We start from the raw sequence: 19805 nt of genomic DNA, 5'->3' as shown, positions 1-19805 counted from the left end.
CGGTCCTCCTATTGCTACCAAATCATTTCGACCCACAATAGTGCGTGGAGCCACAATATATAAAGATTTTAAAATATGATTATGGAGCCTAAGGTGGTGCCTCTGGGGTCACTAATAAACTGATAAAATTATAAAGAAGGGAAAATGGGTTAGTTGAGTGCTGTCCATAAAGTTGGGGAGAGATTTCCGATCTATCTTTGACAATTTGCTCTACCTTTCACTAATCTACAATTGGTTCTGCAATTTGAGTCAAAGGTATAAAAAGAGACCACAAAGAGAGAGTCAAAAGTATGAAAATAAATCCAAATTTGTCGTTGAAAAAAAAAACAAATTTGTCAACACACATTATTCAAATCATGTACCTAACGTTTATACCAGTAAATAATCTTGCTATACCCGAAACTGTGCAAATAAACTATGATTTGGATTTTAATTGTAAAAAAACTTTACAATCTATTTTGGCAAATTTCATGATTGTTCTTTGACATTCAGTATTTATTTAACATGTTATGTTTTAATATAACTTGGTATATTCTACAACGATAAACAAAATTTATACATGATGTATGCTTTTGTTAAAATCATCAATTACAAAAAAAAAGCTTCTTCAATTATAGTTTTATGACCATTGTTGCCAATTTTAGCAAAAATGCTCAAATACTTAAATGAAACTGAGAAAAAAAAAACTTTAAAAACTCAATTAGAGTTGAAGAAACACATCATTTTATTAAGGTTAGAAATTTTTAGTTTAGTAAAGGGAGATTTATGATTTGAAATTTAAAATTATCCTCTCATAAATTAAAAAAACAAAAACACTATATTTTGCCCTCACTCAATTTCAAAATGATAAAAATGATTTGAAAAGTCTCGAAACTTTTCCACCACGTTTTTGAGTCCCTTGAAACTTCCACTTTGCGATTTTGATCTCAAACATTTCTTGTTCGTGATTTTGATCTCAAAGTTTCCTTAGTTAGCGAAGTTTAAGGTTTGATCTCAAACGTTTCCACAGTAAGCACTAACTCTATCAACGACGCTTGCTCTACTTGAAGCTTTTTTCTATCGCTACTTGAACAAATTCACACTTTTTCCCCTTCAAGGAAGTGATGATGATCTTGTACATGTACAATTTTTTTTTATCAGAGAGGCAAGTGCATACGCCGAAACCACATTACTGTTACATTTCTTACGTCCATAATCTTATGTCTATATGTGTTCAATATGTTGATTACCTAATAAACTAAATCACATGCCATTTCATCAATATTATCCCAAAAGCATTTGCTCGTGATAAATTGAGGAGAGTAAGAACACAAAGACATTTAAATAAAGTTATTTTTAAACACTTGTAAGAATTAAGATACAGAATATATAGGTTTATAGAGAAATAAAATACATAGAACTAAGAATTAATCTGTGTAATACGCGGGATTATAATATTTTAAATATTATTTTAGAAATTAGTTTTAGTGTATTGTTGATACCGAGTATCACACAAAGAATTTAGAGATTTTATTAAAGTTATAGCTGAACTCAATATGAGCTGCCTGCGTACCCAAAAGAGGGATCAAGCCATTCATAGTTCATATTACAGAAAGAATAAGAAAAAGATGTATTCTATGTCTTCTGCAGAGTTGTGAATCTCTCTTGAATGAACGAGGAGCTCTTTATTTATAGAGGTTGAAGCCAGTCGATTTTCCTTTTCCTTCTTGACTTGATAATGCAGATTTCCTTATTTCTTGGAGCAGATAAGAACAACTTCCTTTTTCCTTGAGGAATTATCTTCTGAGAATATTTCCTATTTCCGAATAAGATCAGGAAATATTCTGCGGGTGAACCATCATAAATCGGGATTAATTGGGCCAATCTTAGTTCATACCGGGCTAAACCGGGGGTGCGGAGTACACCACCAACAGTAAGCCCCCCCTCAGTCCGGCGAAAGAGTATATGTAAGAGTTCGGCGGATTTCGTAAGTACTTTTAGTCTGGTGTGAACTGAGATTGGTGGATTCTTGTGAAGCTGTTAGCTCGGCTTATATGAGTTTCGACTTAGTCTATTGCGAATTGCGATAATTCGGCTTACATTTGCGAGTGTTGTGAACTCGGCTTACGGTGCGAATCTGAGGTGTTCGGCTTAATTTGTGCGAGTTAAATAAACTCGGCCTGGGGGACCCAAGTGAGCTTTCTCGTGCTGGAAGAGTGAAGTTCGAACTCTTGTAAACACACGATACGGACTCAAGGTTTCCTAAGTCGAACCAGAGTGTGCGAGATGGGCTCGGCTTATTATTCTCGGTGACTTAGGAATAAGTAATGCGGGACTGGCCCCGGCTTTAAAAATTGTGGATTCTTTCACCACGGCGCCATGTGGACGCTTGCGAGACGGATCTCGGCTTTTTAAGGTTGCATTGTTGAGAAATGCTATCGAACAACTGGCCAGGAAGTCGATGTAATACCGATGAGTTCGGTTGGGACTGCGAACATGTCAGTTCGGCTTGGAGGGACGGACCCTAAATTTCAAAGGAGCTCGGTTGACAAGCTTGAAAATATAGATGAGCGTAGTGTAGCTCGGTAGAAATGTATTTTGCAGATGATCGGTTTGAAAATTCAGGCTGACGGGTTAAGGGTAACAGACTGAATCTGTCGAGCTGAAAAACTGAACCACTCTGACGAACTGAATTTCTGAACAAAATCTTATCTGTGGACTGAATATGAGGTGCTGAAGTTCTGAGTCGAACTAAAACTCTGAACCAAAACTGAGATTCTGAAATTCTGAATAAAAACCGACGAACCAAAGCTGTCAAATCTGAACTGAAACCGACGAACTCAAACTGACGATCATGTCAATAATAGTTTTGTTCGGAAATGTGTTGAAATGTGAGCTTAAGTGGGAGCTCGGAGCTCGTTTTTAGAAACAGCTTTGGAGAAGCATGAGTTTTCGTGGAAGCTCGGAGCTCATCTATGGAAAGCTTTAGAGAAGCGTTCTCTTTTTCTTTCTTTTTTGCGAACAGAAGTTCGGCTTGACTTGAGGGACGGACCCTGTAACTTAGCAGAATGGAGAATATTTTTGAATAAGACAAAGATCTCGATAAATGATACCTGGGTTTCGAGGAGCTCAGTTTGACGAGCTAAGTATAGCTTTGAGAGATTGGTAAGTAACTTTGGATGTGAGCGGAAGGGGAACGAGATCGGTGAAAACAAAATTGGAATGAGTTCGGTGAGTATCCTTCTATGGAGAGCTCCATGCGGTTGTCTGCTTATAGCCTTGTCAAAGCAAACAGATTCTTGACTATATGTTGTTATAATGGCATTCGTGCACCAAATCGTCCTAGCCGGAGCTGATACTTTTGTAATCCTGCGACATAGTAATGAAGGCTTGTGAAGACATTTTTCTTAGATTTTGGATCATAGTACTTTAGCAGATAAAATGATACTTAGCTTTTGGTGTGGGATTGTGGAGCTCGGCTCTTTGATGTTCAACCCTTGTTAGAGCGAAGATTGGTTTTTAGATTCTGGTAAAGAGCTGGTGAAGCCGTGCGGCGAGCTGAGATGGTGATGGTATCGGCTGGAATAAATCTTCTTAATCTCAGTGAAGTATTTCTGGGATGTCATCATGTATTGAAACTTGGGAATTGTTGCAATCTCTGAAGTTTTCCGAGCCTAGAATGAAATCTCTTGAGTTCGGTGATGGAGCAATGTGCGTGGATTACTCTGCGAAATCGAGAATCGGAGGCAGCCTGTGTTCTTCGCCATGGTTGCTGAAGTGAGAAAGAGGAGAAGATCTCGGGGGATTTTTTTGTGGGCGTCGAAGCAGACAGATGAGACGGCTCTGGTCGGAAAAGTAGTAATTCACCGGAAGATGCAGGATGGTGAATAGTGGCGACGATGGCGGAGCTTTGGGAAGCTCGAAGCGATGGACGTGATATGATCGGAAAGCAGAGATAACGTCGAAGCTCGGAGTGAAATTGATTTTTCGCGCAGTGCTGATTCTGGTTCTGGGTAGAGCTGAGTTTTCGAAACAGCAAATTGCAGAAATTCCAATCAGATCTTTTCATCTCTCGATGAGTTCATGGTGAGATTGTGAACTGCTCTTTGAGTTAGGATGATCTGAGACAGAGCTGTGGGCGTGGTGTTGCGACGATGGCGGACGATGGAACTCAGAGTGAGGTATCCCATAGCCCCTACTCCTCTCTTTTTTTTTTAACAAACGAACCGTGACTGATGTTTTCCACAAATTGCCAATCTTGCGAGCTGCTTTTAATTCTTCTTGTTTGTTTATGTTGAGCTTGATGTCTGATAAGTTCAAAATGAGTTCGTGAGCCGCCTTTTTGAAGACTTAAATCACGATCTGAGCAACCGTTCTCCATATGGGTTTGAACTTGTTATTGACTTAGAACTTATTCATGAGCGAACAAGTTAAACCGTAGGCTGTGGGATCTCGTTTTTTGCAGATGCCGAGCTGACGAGCTCAAGCAGAGTCGACGAACTCGAGCAGAATATGGGAAGCGACAAACTGACTTCTTGACATCGGGAGATTTGACATCTGTCTTTGAGTCTTTTATGGTTGGAGCCCTTGTGAACGATCTTCTTCTTTTTGTTGGAGAGTTTGATCTGGTGAAGAAATTGTGTACGACCGCCTCTTTTTCTCTGTCTGCGGTCTTCCTTGACACAGGCCTGAGGGTGCACATGATATTTGCTTGATTTTGTTGGAGATTTTTGTTTTGATTGTTCCCCAAGTTACTTCTCCCTTGTAACAAATTCTAAGAGGGCTCGGGGCTCTTATCCTCCTTCTTTTTTTTTTTTTTTTTTTTTTTGTTTTCAGGTCCTTTCTTTGCCGAGCTCTTTGGCGTTGACGTCACTGTAGTTGTTGATTTTTCTCGTATGATAAGGAAGATGAAGTTTTGCTTCACATGCAAGTCATCGAAGGAAGAGACTGCCATCAAAAGAAGAAAACGTGTGTAAAGAAGAAAACTATACAGTTTAATAATTTAATAGTTTTGCCTTCAAGCATGAATTTCCTTCCAAGTTGAGTTACGCCAATTGATTATTACAAATCAATAATTTTCCAAAACCCCACCGATGAGCTGAATAAAATAATTAAATATAATGTAAAACTTAGCTTCTTTGTTTGACGAAGTCGTTATCTGAGATGCCGTGCAAGTTCCATGTCGGTGATTGGAGATATTTGATGGAGAGAGATTGGAGATCATCGTATCTTTCGTTTTTAGGGTTTTTTTTTTTTTTTTTTTTTGAAAATCGTTGGTCCCCTACCTGGCGCGCCAATTGTTGATACCAAGTATCACACAAAGAATTTAGAGATTTTATTAAAGTTATAGCTGAACTCAATATGAGCTGCCTACGTACCCAAAAGAGGGATCAAGCCATTCGTAGTTCATATTACAGAAAGAATAAGAAAAAGATGTATTCTATGTCTTCTGCAGAGTTGTGAATCCCCCTTGAATGAACGAGGAGCTCTTTATTTATAGAGGTTGAAGCCGGTCGATTTTCCTTTTCCTTCTTGACTTGATAATGCAGATTTCCTTATTTCTTGGAGCAGATAAGAACAACTTCCTTTTTCCTTGAGGAATTATCTTCTGAGAATATTTCCTATTTCCGGATAAGATCAGGAAATATTCTGCGGGTGAACCATCATAAATCGGGATTAATTGGGCCAATCTTGGTTCATACCGGGCTAAACCGGGGGTGCGGAGTACACCACCAACATGTATACATTAATATAATTTCGTAATTTCCTATTTAATATATGTTATAACATTTATTTGTGTGTCAATAACTTTGTTGAGTAATTTTGGTTTCAATTTTGTAAGAAAATCTTTTTTTAAATTATCCACTTTATTCAGTTATATTATTATGAGTTATATGTTCTTAACTACGTAATACCAGTTTTACCAGTTGCACGTTTTTGGCTTAGTAATACCATTTTTACCACTATTACTCTGTAATCACAGAACCGACACATAATATTATATAACGAAAAACCAGTTTTATATAGATGTTTTACAAAACAAAAAGGTAAAGATAAAATTAAATACTACTACAATTTCCAAATAACAACCATTGGAGTTCTTGTTTTGGCGCCTTTAATTTTACGTCCTTAGATGCTGTTCTCCAGCTGAAGGAAACCTTTTAACTCTCTTTCTTCCCTTCTTTTGTTGAGATCTGGAGGTATGATCTGCAGCTTTTCAATACCATCTAGGACATTCCATTCAGACCTATTCGACACTATATAAATTGTCTTGTGATATGATAAGGTCAACATTTCTGTCCAATAATATTTTGAGCACAAATTATGTAATTCTAATAGGATATCACGATCTCTATCAGCATCCAGTTTGAATTCAATGAAAGCAGCTAGTCCGTGCACACAAGGATACTTCTCAATATCGAACACCCTGCAACTGCACCTTCTCAATAACAAGTTCACCAAATAAGGCTTTCCACCACTACCGATGACATTGTATTCACGCTCAAAACTATCTAACTCCATCACAGTTTATTTCTCAGCAACGCTCCATAATTTTTGCATGTAGTTCTCCACTAAAGGCACCAGTTCATTATCAATCGATCTAGACACGGCCTCCTTCCGTTGTTCATTAAAACAATCAGAAAATTGTTTAATGATCACATTGAACATGGGTATTAAGGAGTAGTTCCATGCCTGCTAAAAAACACTATTCAAAGATTTCACACAATTTCTTGTGTCTATGTTGTATCTGTCACCTAGAAAACAACACCTTGCCTATTTTTCTTTTGCGGTACTGTCTTCTAGATACTTGGCCGCAGAAGGATATCTCGTCTTAAAAGACATATAGACAAATTTGAACTCGGGCACCATGCAAAGTCTACTGCATTCTATGAATCTCCATGCGATCACATCTTTGTTGACGTTAGTAGCATGACCTTTAAAATTTTGGGACAAATGCCAATTTACAATACCCATGATGCGCCTGCAGATACACATTAGCTATAGCATTGATGAGACTTGCATTTCTGTCACTCTTAAATACCAATTCAGAAGAGTCTGCTACAATGGTTTTCAGCATCTCGAAAAACCAGGTCCAACGTGCATTATTCTCACCATCGAGTACACCAAACACTATGGAATAATGGTGACGAATAGGATCCTGAGCTGAGGCGAAAACTAGCAGATTAGCATATCCGTTCTTGAGAAAAGTTGCATCCACAATGATCACTTTCTTCATGACTTGAAAACCTTCAATGCTAGCTCTCAAAGCTATGAATAGGTACTTGAATTTTCCATTCTCATCCAATTTCACACTTGTTATTGTAGCAGGATTGACCTCTTCTAACATGTGCAAATAACAATACAGCATCTTGTAACTTTCTTCCATACTACCACACAAATCACTAACAGCTAGATTTTTCCCTCTTGACGTTGTGGAGTATGATATCTTGATACTGAAAACCGTCTTAACACGCTCCATGGTATTTTTAGGACTTGTAATTAAATTTGTCCTGGATAATCATCATGAAAAAGTGATGCAAGTAATCGTGGATTGCCTCTCCTCTTAAAGTTGCTTGTACTCTAGCCCAAGAGCATGTATGCATTCTAATCGAGAACCCTATTTACACATTTCTTGAGAAAATTTGATAATGTATCGCGTCTTATCCGACCATTTTATAGCATAACCAAAAGAGTTAACAAATGCGGCTCTATCCACGAATTCTTGCAATAATTTCTTATTTGGAAATTCTAGATGCTGACTCACACCCATAACGTCTTCCCATGCATCTATAAACTGAATAGATTCTAACATAGGTGGAAGCTCAATATATTCATCACACATAACCAATCTATCCATACCGTCATCCACACATTCATCCATAATGTTTGTTTGCTCGTTGGCTACGTACAGAGTAATGGTATTAGCTCCAATTTCATCATCAACTCTATTGTCCTCTCTTAGCACTTGCTTGGTCAGTTCTGATATGGTCATGACCTCCACATATAAAATACATCTACGATTCTTTTTATCAACGGACGGTAGAAAAACACACAGATCCTCATCATCACAAATAGTAAATTGTTCCTCACTTCCTCCAATCAGCAGTGGATCGTAACTCAATTAAAATTTACACTTACTTTCATCTAAAGCATGCTCTTGTATATCTTAGTTTCTATCATCGACATAGTTATCTCCCCCACTGATGTCTTCAACATTAAATTATATATGTGACCTTGGCATTTAAAATGTGTGCTGACATTGTTGCTCATTGTATCCTGCCAAAACAATACAAAAACCTAATCAGTAATACTAGTTATCCATAATTCCTTCTCTTTAATCAGTAATGCCAGTTGCAGCAAGTTTGACTCAATAAATCATGATTTTAAGTAATACCAATTTTACTAGTTATACTATATTTATCAGTAATGCTAGTCTTACCTAGTTCTCATATCGCAAAAACGGTATGGTCTCGGATTCTAATCTACTTACAATGCACTACGATTCAACCACTAAAATCTATTTGTTACCAAATTGAAGTCCTAATCGACCCACAAACTATGATCAAACACCCAGTGTGCATACTTAAATAATCAAATTTAATTCAATGGCTCAACAACTCTTAGGATGAAGAACAAACCTGGTTCAAGTGAAAAGTAGCTCGACGAAGGCGAAAAAACAACGGCGATGGTGATCTCAATTTCCCAAGCTTGATGACAGTGGTGATGATATTTCCCGAACTCGAGACAGCTCATTTCTTTTTTACACTGTTTTTTATTCTTTTTTGAATTAAATTAGAAATTGGAGATAAATTAGAAATTAGGAAAGAGGGGTAAAATTGTTTCCGCACCCGTAAAGGGAGATAGCAGATTAAAAAGGGAGATAAGAGATTAAATTTACTCCATAAGTGGGAAACGAGATAAGAGCAGGTCCAACGCGGGTTCAAGCGGGTTCATAAGTGGGGTTCATAACCCATTTTTGATTAAAAATAAATAATAAAGCTCAAAATTCATTTGAACCGCCCCTTCCGGAAGAGTTTTTAGAGCTGGTTCAAAGAGAGGTTCATAACATACGTGGCACACTCTTATTCGTCCAGAAAAAAAAATTTGTCACGACAATTTTTTGCAAAAGACTTCGACCATATCGAAATTTCATTTCATTTCTTTCTATTTCCTTCGTCTTCTTCACTGGCGATCTCTTTGCGAAAACCCAGAATCGTCGAGAGCTGATCCTCCGTTTGAAAATGAGTTCGATTCTCGAATCTCTAGTCGCGTCGTTGAAGGTATGTACTCGTGATTAAGTTTCAGCTGATTCGGGGTTTTTTGTATATTGGATTAAGTTTCAAGACTTTCAACCATTATTGTACAGGTGGTAATCCAGAATATCAGAATGCCTGAACAAAGCACAATCGGAGATGTTATAAATGAACTTAAAACAAAGGTGAATCGATTCAGTTGAAGTTTCTATGTTAAATGGCTGGTTTAGTTTCTGATGTAGGTGTTTTCTTCCTTTTAATTGATCTCTAGATTGTTGATCTCTGGCTTGTCTATATTATGACTGCGAGAACTACTTTAAAATGATCAATCCACTGAAATTGAAGACATCTTTCAGTATGTTCGCAACAAGTATCATGAAATCATGCCTGGAATCAACAAATTCTTCACTGATCCTAAATACTGATAAACATTTTCAAGACCCTTCGCATCACTTTTCTTGTTTTTGTTTTTTGTCAAAGACATCGCTTTTCTTGTTATTGTTTTCTGGAATTGAATCTTCTCAGATATTTCCATGTGATATAAACCACATTTGTCAACATTGTGATGTTATCCTCCAGCGGAAAGAGACTACTTATTATGCTGGATTTGTGTTGTCACTTTTAAGCAAAGAATAACAATTGAATGTAAAATTGATTTTATTCTCAAAAACCTCTAATGAGGTTCACCATTGGAGCATAAAAAAACTTGGAGTTCTAAACTTTTCACTAATAAAAAAAAAATTATTAAAAAATGGTTAAAACTCTTATGAAGAGGTTCACCATTGTGGATGCTCTAAAGGCCTTATATTTTGTCATTACATAACTATAAAGTTTTCCTTTTAGGTCTTAACTCAAGAATGCATCGTTTTTAAGCGTGAACTCTGTGACCCTAGACTAACATGCTTCATGTTTGTGCAAAAACTGTATGGTCTCAGATTATACACTGAAATCCATTTGTTACCAAATTGAAGTCCTAATCGACCCATAAACTATTATTAAACACCCAATGTGCATACTAAAATAATCAAATATCAACAACTCTCAAGATGAAGAACAAACCTGGTTCAAGATAAATCTAGCTCAAAAAAATGATAGCGGTGGAGAAGTCGACGGCGACAATGGTTATGGATGATGATCTCAATTTCCCAAGCTTGACGACAGCACTGATGTCATATTCCGAGCTTAAGACAGCTTGTTTCTTTTTTACACCATCTTTTTTTTTTTTTGAATGAAATTAGAAATTGGAGAGAAATTAGAAATTAGGGTGGGACAAAATTATTTTCACACCCTTAAAAGGAGATAACGGATTAACAAGGGAGATAAGCGATTAAATTTTCTCCATAAATGGTAAACGAGATGAAGGCTTCATATTTTGTCATTACATTCATATAAAGTTGTCCCCTTAGGTCTTAACCCAAGATTGCATCGTCCTAACTCTGTGACCCTAGACTGAATTCCTCATGTTTGTGCTATGATCGTACTTCTCCTAGCTGTCAATACCCATCATCTCGTTCAACAGCAAAATCGTCTACATATAGTCAATCGTATACAAGGATCTTTGTTCTGCTCTCCAATCATGCACGTTAGATGAAACTCAATGGTAGGTTTTAGGTAAGTCAGATCAGCCTTGACAATCTATTTTGCCTAGCCTATCTTTCTGTTGTATTCGATCAATTCAAGTTGGTATTTATTGGAGATATTAGCCGGTTTAGTTAGATTGATTATATCGGTTTAGTAAATTGGTTTACTGTACTTGTAAATCTCTTCTTATACTTGTATATGTAGTGTACAGTGTTAACAAGAATCAATAAGAAATCATTTCATATTTTCAAACTTCTCAACAAACTTTTCTCTTCTAATCTTTTTCATCGCTAATATGGTATCAGAGCCATCAAGCTCTTGAATCTGCCATTGTTAAACTCGATTTGTTCTTTTCTCATTGATTGATTTCCTCTCACGATGGTGTCCTTGAAGAATTTTTCCCAAAAATCTACGCGATCGAAGGTTTCGACGGGTTCCTCTTCAAAATCAGCTCAGAAATCTACCCGATCTACCTCCGATGTTGCAGATCCAGCTTTGCACACTCCTCCGGTGGTCGTATCTCAAGACTCTGGAGCTCCGCGTTCTATTGCAATGCTGGATACTCAAGATCCAACTAAGTCTCCGTTCTACTTACACAACGCAGATCATCCAGGTTTGCAGCTCGTTTCTCTGAAAATAGACGGTTCAAACTATGATGATTGGAATGCTGCGATGCGTATTGCTCTTGACGCAAAGAATAAGATTGGTTTTGTCGATGGTTCTATTACTCGTCCTCTTGAATCGGAATTAAATTTTCGGATTAGGTCACGTTGCAACAGTATGGTCAAATCTTGGATTCTCAACTTTGAATGATGCATCTGATATTTGGCGTAATTTGTACGGTCGATTCCATATGACCAATCTCCCTCGCACGTTTAACCTTACTCAAGAGATTCAGGATCTCCGTCAGTGAACGATGTCGTTGTCAGACTATTACACTAAGCTCAAGACACTTTGGGATAATCTGGAGAGTACTAAAGAATCAGATAATCCTTGCACTTGTGGAAAAGCTACTCGTCGGCAACAGAAGGCAGAGAGAGCTCATATTGTTAATTTTTTAGGAGGACTTAATGATTTTTACACAATCATTCGAAGGCAGATCATCATGAAGAAATCTCTCCCTTCCTTGGTTGAAGTTTACAACATGTTGGATAAGATGACAGTCAGCGAGGTTTCTCAAATTTGTCTACTCCTCCTGCTGCTTTTCAGGTCTCCAACGATCAAGTCCCCTCTCCAAATGTTGATGCTGCTGTGTGCTATGTCCAATCTGGTCCCAATAAAGGTCGGCCAATCTGCTCTTTCTGAAATAGAGTTGGTCACATTGCCGAGATATGTTACAAGAAATATGGATTTCCACCTTGTTTTGTTTCCAAAAGCAAAACTCAGGAAAAAACTTCGAAACCACTTGCTGCTCATTGTTCTCTTTCTCCCACTGTGACTGACACTCCTTAAATGTCTATGGCAAACATGGTTGGAAATCTCAGTAAGGATCAGATTCAACAATTCATTGCATTGTTCAGTTCCCAACTCCAGTCTACATCGGCTGCTAGTGTTACAAAAGCAAGTTCGTCTAAATCCCCTGTTGACAATTCTGGTATTTCCTTTCACCCTCAATATATTGCTTTGTTGGTATTTTGACAGTATCTCAACATACTCTCTCAAATGAGACTTGGGTTATTGATTCTGGAGCCACACATTATGTATCTCATGATAAAAACCTCTTTCTATCTTTAGATACTTCTGTTGTGAGTGCTGTTAACTTACCAACTGGCTCGACAGTGAAAATTAGTGGAGTGGGCACTGTTCAGCTCATAGATCACATTTCCCTCAAGAATGTGTTGTTCATACGAGAATTTCGTCTCAATCTGCTCAGTATAAGCTCTCTGATCACTGATCTAGGATCACATGTGATATTTGACCCTTTTTCTTGTGAAATCCAGGATCCTATCAGGGCAATGACGATTGTACAGGGTAGGAGAGTTGGCAACCTTTATGTGATGGACATTCATCCGTTAGCAGTGTCAGTTAATGCGGTGGTGGACAGTACATGGCATATAAGACTTGGACACCCTTCTTATGCGAGACCTGATACTATTTCTGAAGCTTTAGGAACTACTAAGTACAAGAATAAAGGCATTGCTCATTGTTATGTTTGTCATTTGGCAAAACAAAAGAAGCTGCCCTTTCCTTCTCCCAATAATGTTTGTAATTCTCCTTTTAAATTATTACATATTGACATTTGGGATCTTTTTTCAGTTGATACGGTGGATGGTTTTCGATATTTCTCGACAATTGTTGATGATCACTCTCGAAGAACTTGGACATTTCTTCTCAAAACAAAAGCTGAAGTTATCACAGTTTCCCTGCTTTTATTCAACAAATTCAGAACTAGTACAAGACTAAAGTGAAATATGTACGTTCTGATAATGCACTTGAACTACGGTTTACAAGTTTTTATCAACTGAAAGGCATCATCACTCGGTAGTTGAAAGAAAACACCAGCAGATCCTCAATGTTTCCAGAGCTCTCATGTTCTAATCTCAAGTTCCACTCTCTCTTTGGGGTGATTGCGTACTGACTGCTGTGTTTCTTATCAACAGGATTCCATTTCCTCTTCTCTCGCATAAGACTTCTTTTGAAGTTCTTAATGGAAACCTCCAAATTACAGAATGCTCAAAACTTTTGGATGTCTTTGCTACGTATCTACTTCGCCAAAACAGAGGCACAAATTTCAACCTCTTTCCAATGCATGTGTGTTTCTAGGGTACCCATTTGGTTACAAGGGTTACAAATTAATGGATTTGGAGAGTAACAACATTTTCATCTCAAGAAATCTTTTTTTTCATCAAGAGGTTTTCCACTGGCTCAAAATACTCAGATAGAAGCATCTTTGGATTTCTTCACACCATTGGATTCTCAGACCTCATGTATACCTCCTCAATTTTCCATTCTATCACCACCTTTACAAAATCCTCCTCGTAATCGGAAAATTCCTTCTCATCTTCAGGATTACTATGTTACTCAGTTACTTCCGATATAAAATACCCCATTTCGGATTATCTTTCTTATTCCAAACTTTCTCTATCCCACTTATCCTATATTAACAATATTACCAAAATCCCTATTCCAAATTCCTATGCTGAGGCTCAGCAATCCAAGAAATGGTGTAAAGCAGTGGATAAAGAGATTGGTGCTATAGAAACAACAAATACTTGGGATGTTACAGCATTACCTCCGGGTAAAAGAGCAGTTGGTTGTAAATGGGTATTCACACTGAAATTTCATGTATGGTTCTCTTGAGAGATACAAGGCTCGACTTGTAGCCAAGGGCTATACTCAGAAAGAGGGACTTGATTACAATGAGACTTTCTCACCTGTTGCAAAAATGGCTACTGTCAAGTTGTTATTGAAGATCTTTGCATCCAAACAGTGGTCCCTTAATCAACTTGACATTTCTAATGCTTTCCTCAATGGCGATTTAGAGGAAGAGATTTATATGAATATGCTGCAAGACAGGGGGACTCATTGCCTAAGAATGCGATTTACTGTCTTAAAAATTCTTTTATGGATTGAAACATGCATCCCGTCAATGGTTTAAGAAGTTTTCTGCAGCGTTGGTGACTTTTGGTTTTGCGAAAGCACATGGTGATTGAAACAGGCATCCCATCAATGGTTTAAGAAATTTTTTGAAGCGTTGGTGACTTTTGGTTTTGCGAAAGCACATGGTGACTATACTCTTTGTTAAGAGTTTTGGTGATGACGTTGTAGCAGTTTTAGTTTATGTAGACGACATCATCATAGTCAGTACTACGGATTTAGCTGCTACACAAGTTACTCAACACCTGCAACAAAGCTTCAAACTCCGAGATTTAGATTCTTTGAAATATTTCTTGGGTTTAGAGATTGCTCGCACTTCTGAAGGCATTTCATTATGTCAGAGGAAATATGCCTCAGTGAATCTCTCTTTCACTGGAATGTTGGCATGTAGCCATCATCTGTTCCCATGGTACCGAACTTGAAGATGTCAAAAACAGATGGTGCACTTCTTACTGATCATGAGCAGTATCGTCGTTTAGTGGGTCGGTTAATGTATTTGACAATAACACGTCCTGATATCACCTTTGCTGTGAACAAGTTATGTCAATATACTTCTGCTCCCCGAACTCCTCATCTTCGAGCTGCTTACAAGGTGCTTCAATACTTGAAGAGAACGGTTTAGTAAATTGGTTTACTATAATTGTAAATATCTTCTTATACTTTAGCGTACAGTGTTAACTAGAATCAATAAGAAATCATTTCATATTTTCAAACTTCTCAACAAATTTTTCTCTTCTTATCTTCTTCATCGCTAATAGTATTTCGCCGAAAAAGTGTTCGGACGCAAATTCAAATCATCATGGATATGAATTAGAATACTGTACTTAAATTGTACAGGACATTTTTGGCAACTATGGGAAATGTGCTAACCGTTTTCCCGTGAATAGTTATACTGTATATAAATTTTTCTTGTTTTTTTGGTATACAAAAGAATACAATTTATAATAATGTGTATAACGAGTGTAACCAGAGATTGAACAGATTGGTCCCGTTACATATAGTTTTATACATAACATGTACAAACATCTTAAACACATCCCATAAAGATAATAGTTAGAAAAATGTTTTTGTGTCATGTGCCTGGGAAAGAGCTAGGTGTGGTGCTTGATAAGATGATGAATGCGCAAACAACAGAGAGAGAGAAAACAGAGACCCAAGTATTCTCTGTGTACATCTCCATCGCGTCCGTTAGCGACAACCTCGTCCTGTTCTCTGCCCAGTTCCTTAGCCTGTCTGCTTCCGCTGCATATAACGCCCGTCCCTGCAAACATACACATCTTCGCGTAAGCACAGGCTAACTCGTTGAAAGATTTGTCGAAAAACCTATTAATGCTATTAGTAGAGTTGTTACGTTTGGATAAACCAAAGAAAACGAACCGAACAATGTTTGTTACTTACTTGATCATCGAACCACCGGCCTCTCCTAAGCCAGGAAGTGACGATGGCTAGCAATATTCTTGGAGGAGTCAGGTAATTGACGGATTTTCCTGAACCTTTCACGACTCGCATTCTTGGTACTAGCGTTCTAGCGACTGTCTCGGGAAGCTCACAGATTATGTTGAACATCTGCTTGTTTTTTATACTCGAACCACTGCCATATAACGGTTGATAATTAAATATTGATAGTTTATTTACGATTAAAACTGTTATAGTGTGCTTTCTTTAAATGAACCAACATGCTTATAGTGTTTTACTTAATATTCATTCGAAAATTGTAAATAGAGCCAAACGCAAAGGGAAGGAAACACTTCTTTTGTGTTAGATCATTTTATGAAATAATATGAACCATGAACACTTTTTGTACTAGTAAACATGTTCCCAAACACCAACTATTTTGTAGGAAAAAGAAATCAGACAGTAGAATATCACAGAAAAATATTAAATCATACCAGATTTTAGAGATTTTAAGTTGGAAATATCAAAAGCGATTAATTAAATTCCGCTAGATTTTCTGATTTAACTTAAATGATAATAATCTATAAAGAAAAAATTCATATGTAAACATATCCTCCAAAACAATCTAGGCCTCATTGAGAAAGGTTTGTGCATACCTGAGAAGAAGTTCGGTAAGAACCATTCCCGGTGATGCAGTGTGCAGGCCAACATTTGTTTTTTGGCTTTCTTTCACAACAGACCCATGAAATTGCCTAAGTCCACATTTTGTTGACCCATATCTGCAACTCGAGATTCTAACAACTCAAAAAAATGTTTTGATTAACTAAAGATCAAGAGTACCACATGATTTGATCTCTTACACGGCCGTAAGAGGAGTGCTAGAACCTCCAGAGCCAGCACCATCCATGTTAAAGATGTGCCCACCGTTGTTCTGTCTACTCATCACATCCATCGCCCCTCGTGTACATAAAATCGATCCAATCAAATTGGTGGAGACAATCTACAATATTTTGAATATAAATTAGACCAAGGAACTCCAGCATGATACAAGCCAATGTAAGCTTCAGGTTCAAAAAGGATTTCACCTGCGTAATATCTTCTTCAGTGAAGTCGAGCAGCGGTCTAAACCCTTTGTTAGTACCAGCATTGTTTATCTGTCCAAAGAATAAAGACATTGAGGAAAAAAAAAAATACAAACTTACGAGACAAAAAAAAAGTTAAACAATTGTATTTTACCCATATGTTGATCGAACCAAGCTCTTTTACAGCAAAATTCGATAACTTCTCGACGTCCTCGGGTTTGCAAACATCACAGGCAATACCAACCACCTTTGCATCACCCAATTTCTTTCTAGCCGACTCACTAGCATTATTCATAATCTCTTTGAGGTTTTGCTCAAGCTCTTTGACAGTCATAGCAACGGATTCAGAACTGAGTTCACACAAAAAAAAAACCAAACGAATCACGCATAAGACTCCATTTCTTGATAAAAAGTATTTCATGTTTACATATGAAGCTACTACCTGCGAGATGTAATGATCACTCTATCTCCAGAGAGAAGAAATTCTCTAGCAAGAGCTTTTCCTAGTCCCCTCGTGCTAAAACACAGCGTGAAAACACACACATTAGCATGTAAAAAAACGCAAGGGAAACAAGAATTTAAAACGTAACAAAAGGAAGAAAACTTAAAGAAAATAAGAACTGAAATGTATGTAACAAAAGGAAAAGAAATTACCTTCCGGTTATAACAACATTACGAGGACCGGCTCGGTAATGATCTTCCAAAACCATGTTAGCACCAGTCATGGTTCCAATGATAACTCCACCAAGCCAGCTATACCAAACCAGTGAGTTCATCGAGCTATCTCCACCTTTTCATTACAATATATACACACAACTGAGTCAGACCGAAATAAAAACTTTCAAAAATGTTCTGAAATGAATGTTACCACTAACCTGACAATTGAAACCCAATCAGGAGAATAGCTCCAGTGCTCGCCATCGTCACAATGTATCTCGCAATTTGAACAGCAATCTGCAAACAGTTAAACAACAAAAACACCAAATATGAATACTCATATCTGTACACATACAGCAGTTTTAAACCTAAACATATGCTATAAACCTATCTAAACTCAGATACATTGAAATTGAGATACTGTAATTCCAGAAGAAAAAAAAAGGTTATACTAATTTGCAATGTTGTGACTTGTGAGAACGAAAATCAAGTAATTCGTACACGGCTTTAAACCTAAATATATTCTATATACCTATCTAAATTAAGATTAAGCTTAGAATACAGATAACTAATTAGAACATAAAAGGGCCAGAACGTGCAGTTATGTAAGAACAAAATTTTAGTAAAAGGTTTAAACCTAGATATATGGTGTAAACCTATCTATGAATTCAGATTGTGCTTCAAATCAAGATTAACTAGAGCAAAAAGAATCAGAATTTGCAATGTTGTGAGAATAAAGATCAAGTAACTCATACACTTACAGCGTTTTTTAAGCTAAACATATGCTATAAACGTATCTAAATTCAGATCAAGCTTGAAATCCAGGTAATTAGAGCAAAAAGGGTCAGAATTTGCAGTTATGCCAGAACAAATATCAAGTAAACCGTACACTTAAAAAGCTTTAAACATAATTATATGCTATAGCAAACGACCAAAATTCAGATCAACTTTGAAATTGAAATGATCAGAGCAAAGAGTTCAGAATTTGCAATGTTGTGAGAAAAAGATCAATTAATTCATACACACTAAAGCTAAACATATGATATAAACCTATCCAAATTCAGATTAATTAGAACAGAAAAGGGTCAAAATTTGTAGTGCTATGAGAACAAAGAACGAAGATTTCGAACAAAGGAAGAGATTTTTAAGACTTACCGAAGAGAAAACCATCTCCAATTTCTCAACTTTCTGATTATACTCATCTTTAGATATGAACCCTAACTTACTAACACCTAAAACACCAGATTTCAGAGAATTCCACAACCCATTTCCCTCTTTTCCCTTCAATTTCTCACGCTTTCTCCGCTTCTCAACCTTTTTCTCCCCTAAATCACTCTCACACCGATGTACACAAACCCTACTGCTACGTTCTCTGCAACTCAATCTTGACCCGACCCGTTGATGATCCATGAATCCGAGACGGTGCTCCAAACATCGTGGGTATACTTGAAGCTTCGTCAAAGTAGTCATAGCCAAATCTCATGCAAAAATATCATACAAGAGAAGAAAAAAACGAAAGATGCTTTTTTTTTGGTGGGCAACACAAAAGATTTAGATATTTGATCTTCCTATTCGTCGAAGACGTTAAATAAAGAACGGAGGAAAGAAAGAGATTAGGACGAAGAAGTTTGGAGGTGGTGGAAAGAAAGAAGGAAGAGTAGTGTGATGGCCACACGTTACAGCAAACCTCATCACGTTAGCCCACCAATGACACGTGTCATTTGGGTTTTGTCGTTTAACATTGTTCACGATATTATTCTTCTCTTTTGGGAGCTAGCTTCGATTCGGTGAAGATGGATGAAAAATTAGTACTCTAATCATCGATGAGAGTTAAATTAATGGTAGGTTATAAATCTTATGATTAGGATTATTAATTTTTTAGCTTGTGACATTGACCATTCATAGGGGTTGTTTGGTTGCAAGTTGCAAGTGCGACCTGTTGCTTTAGAACAAAACCTTCAAAAACTTATATTTTTAAAAAATAAACCATAATTTTTTAAAAAGCTATATTTTGCTGATTTTTATAAAAAAAATCTCCCATAAAAAATGGTTTGTTTAGATAATTTAAAATTTAAAAAACAATTTAAAATTAAAATCTTCAAAAAATCTCTACAGAGTAGATCAATAATCTTTATGTTTCACCAAAATTGTGAGTTTTTTCTAATTAGCTAGTTTTTTTTTTATGTGGTTTGACAAAAAAATAGAAACAAATTTGATTCAATTTGGTTCTAGAAACCAAAATGTGATTCAAGTTGCATTT

General features: G+C 36.9%; 1 protein-coding gene across 1 annotated transcript; it reads right to left on the bottom strand.

Moving 5' to 3' along the window:
* Positions 1–15317: 15317 nt before the first annotated feature.
* On the bottom strand, positions 15318–19180 carry LOC18030314 (probable chlorophyll(ide) b reductase NYC1, chloroplastic). Its single transcript, XM_006414880.2, has 10 exons — positions 18701–19180; positions 17764–17842; positions 17543–17678; positions 17331–17405; positions 17043–17238; positions 16892–16960; positions 16667–16806; positions 16463–16585; positions 15810–16002; positions 15318–15672 (listed from the first exon to the last, which is right to left on the bottom strand). Exons 1-10 carry the CDS (start codon positions 19013–19015, stop codon positions 15484–15486), a joined length of 1515 nt encoding a protein of 504 aa, XP_006414943.1. The 5' UTR covers positions 19016–19180; the 3' UTR covers positions 15318–15483.
* Between the last annotated feature and the right edge of the window lie 625 nt (positions 19181–19805).

This window comes from Eutrema salsugineum, unplaced genomic scaffold (genome assembly GCF_000478725.1).
Source record: "Eutrema salsugineum unplaced genomic scaffold, Eutsalg1_0 scaffold_1, whole genome shotgun sequence".
NCBI lineage: Eukaryota > Viridiplantae > Streptophyta > Magnoliopsida > Brassicales > Brassicaceae > Eutrema > Eutrema salsugineum.
Note: the sequence above shows the minus strand (reverse complement) of the source record. Positions and strands in the feature narration are given on the sequence as shown.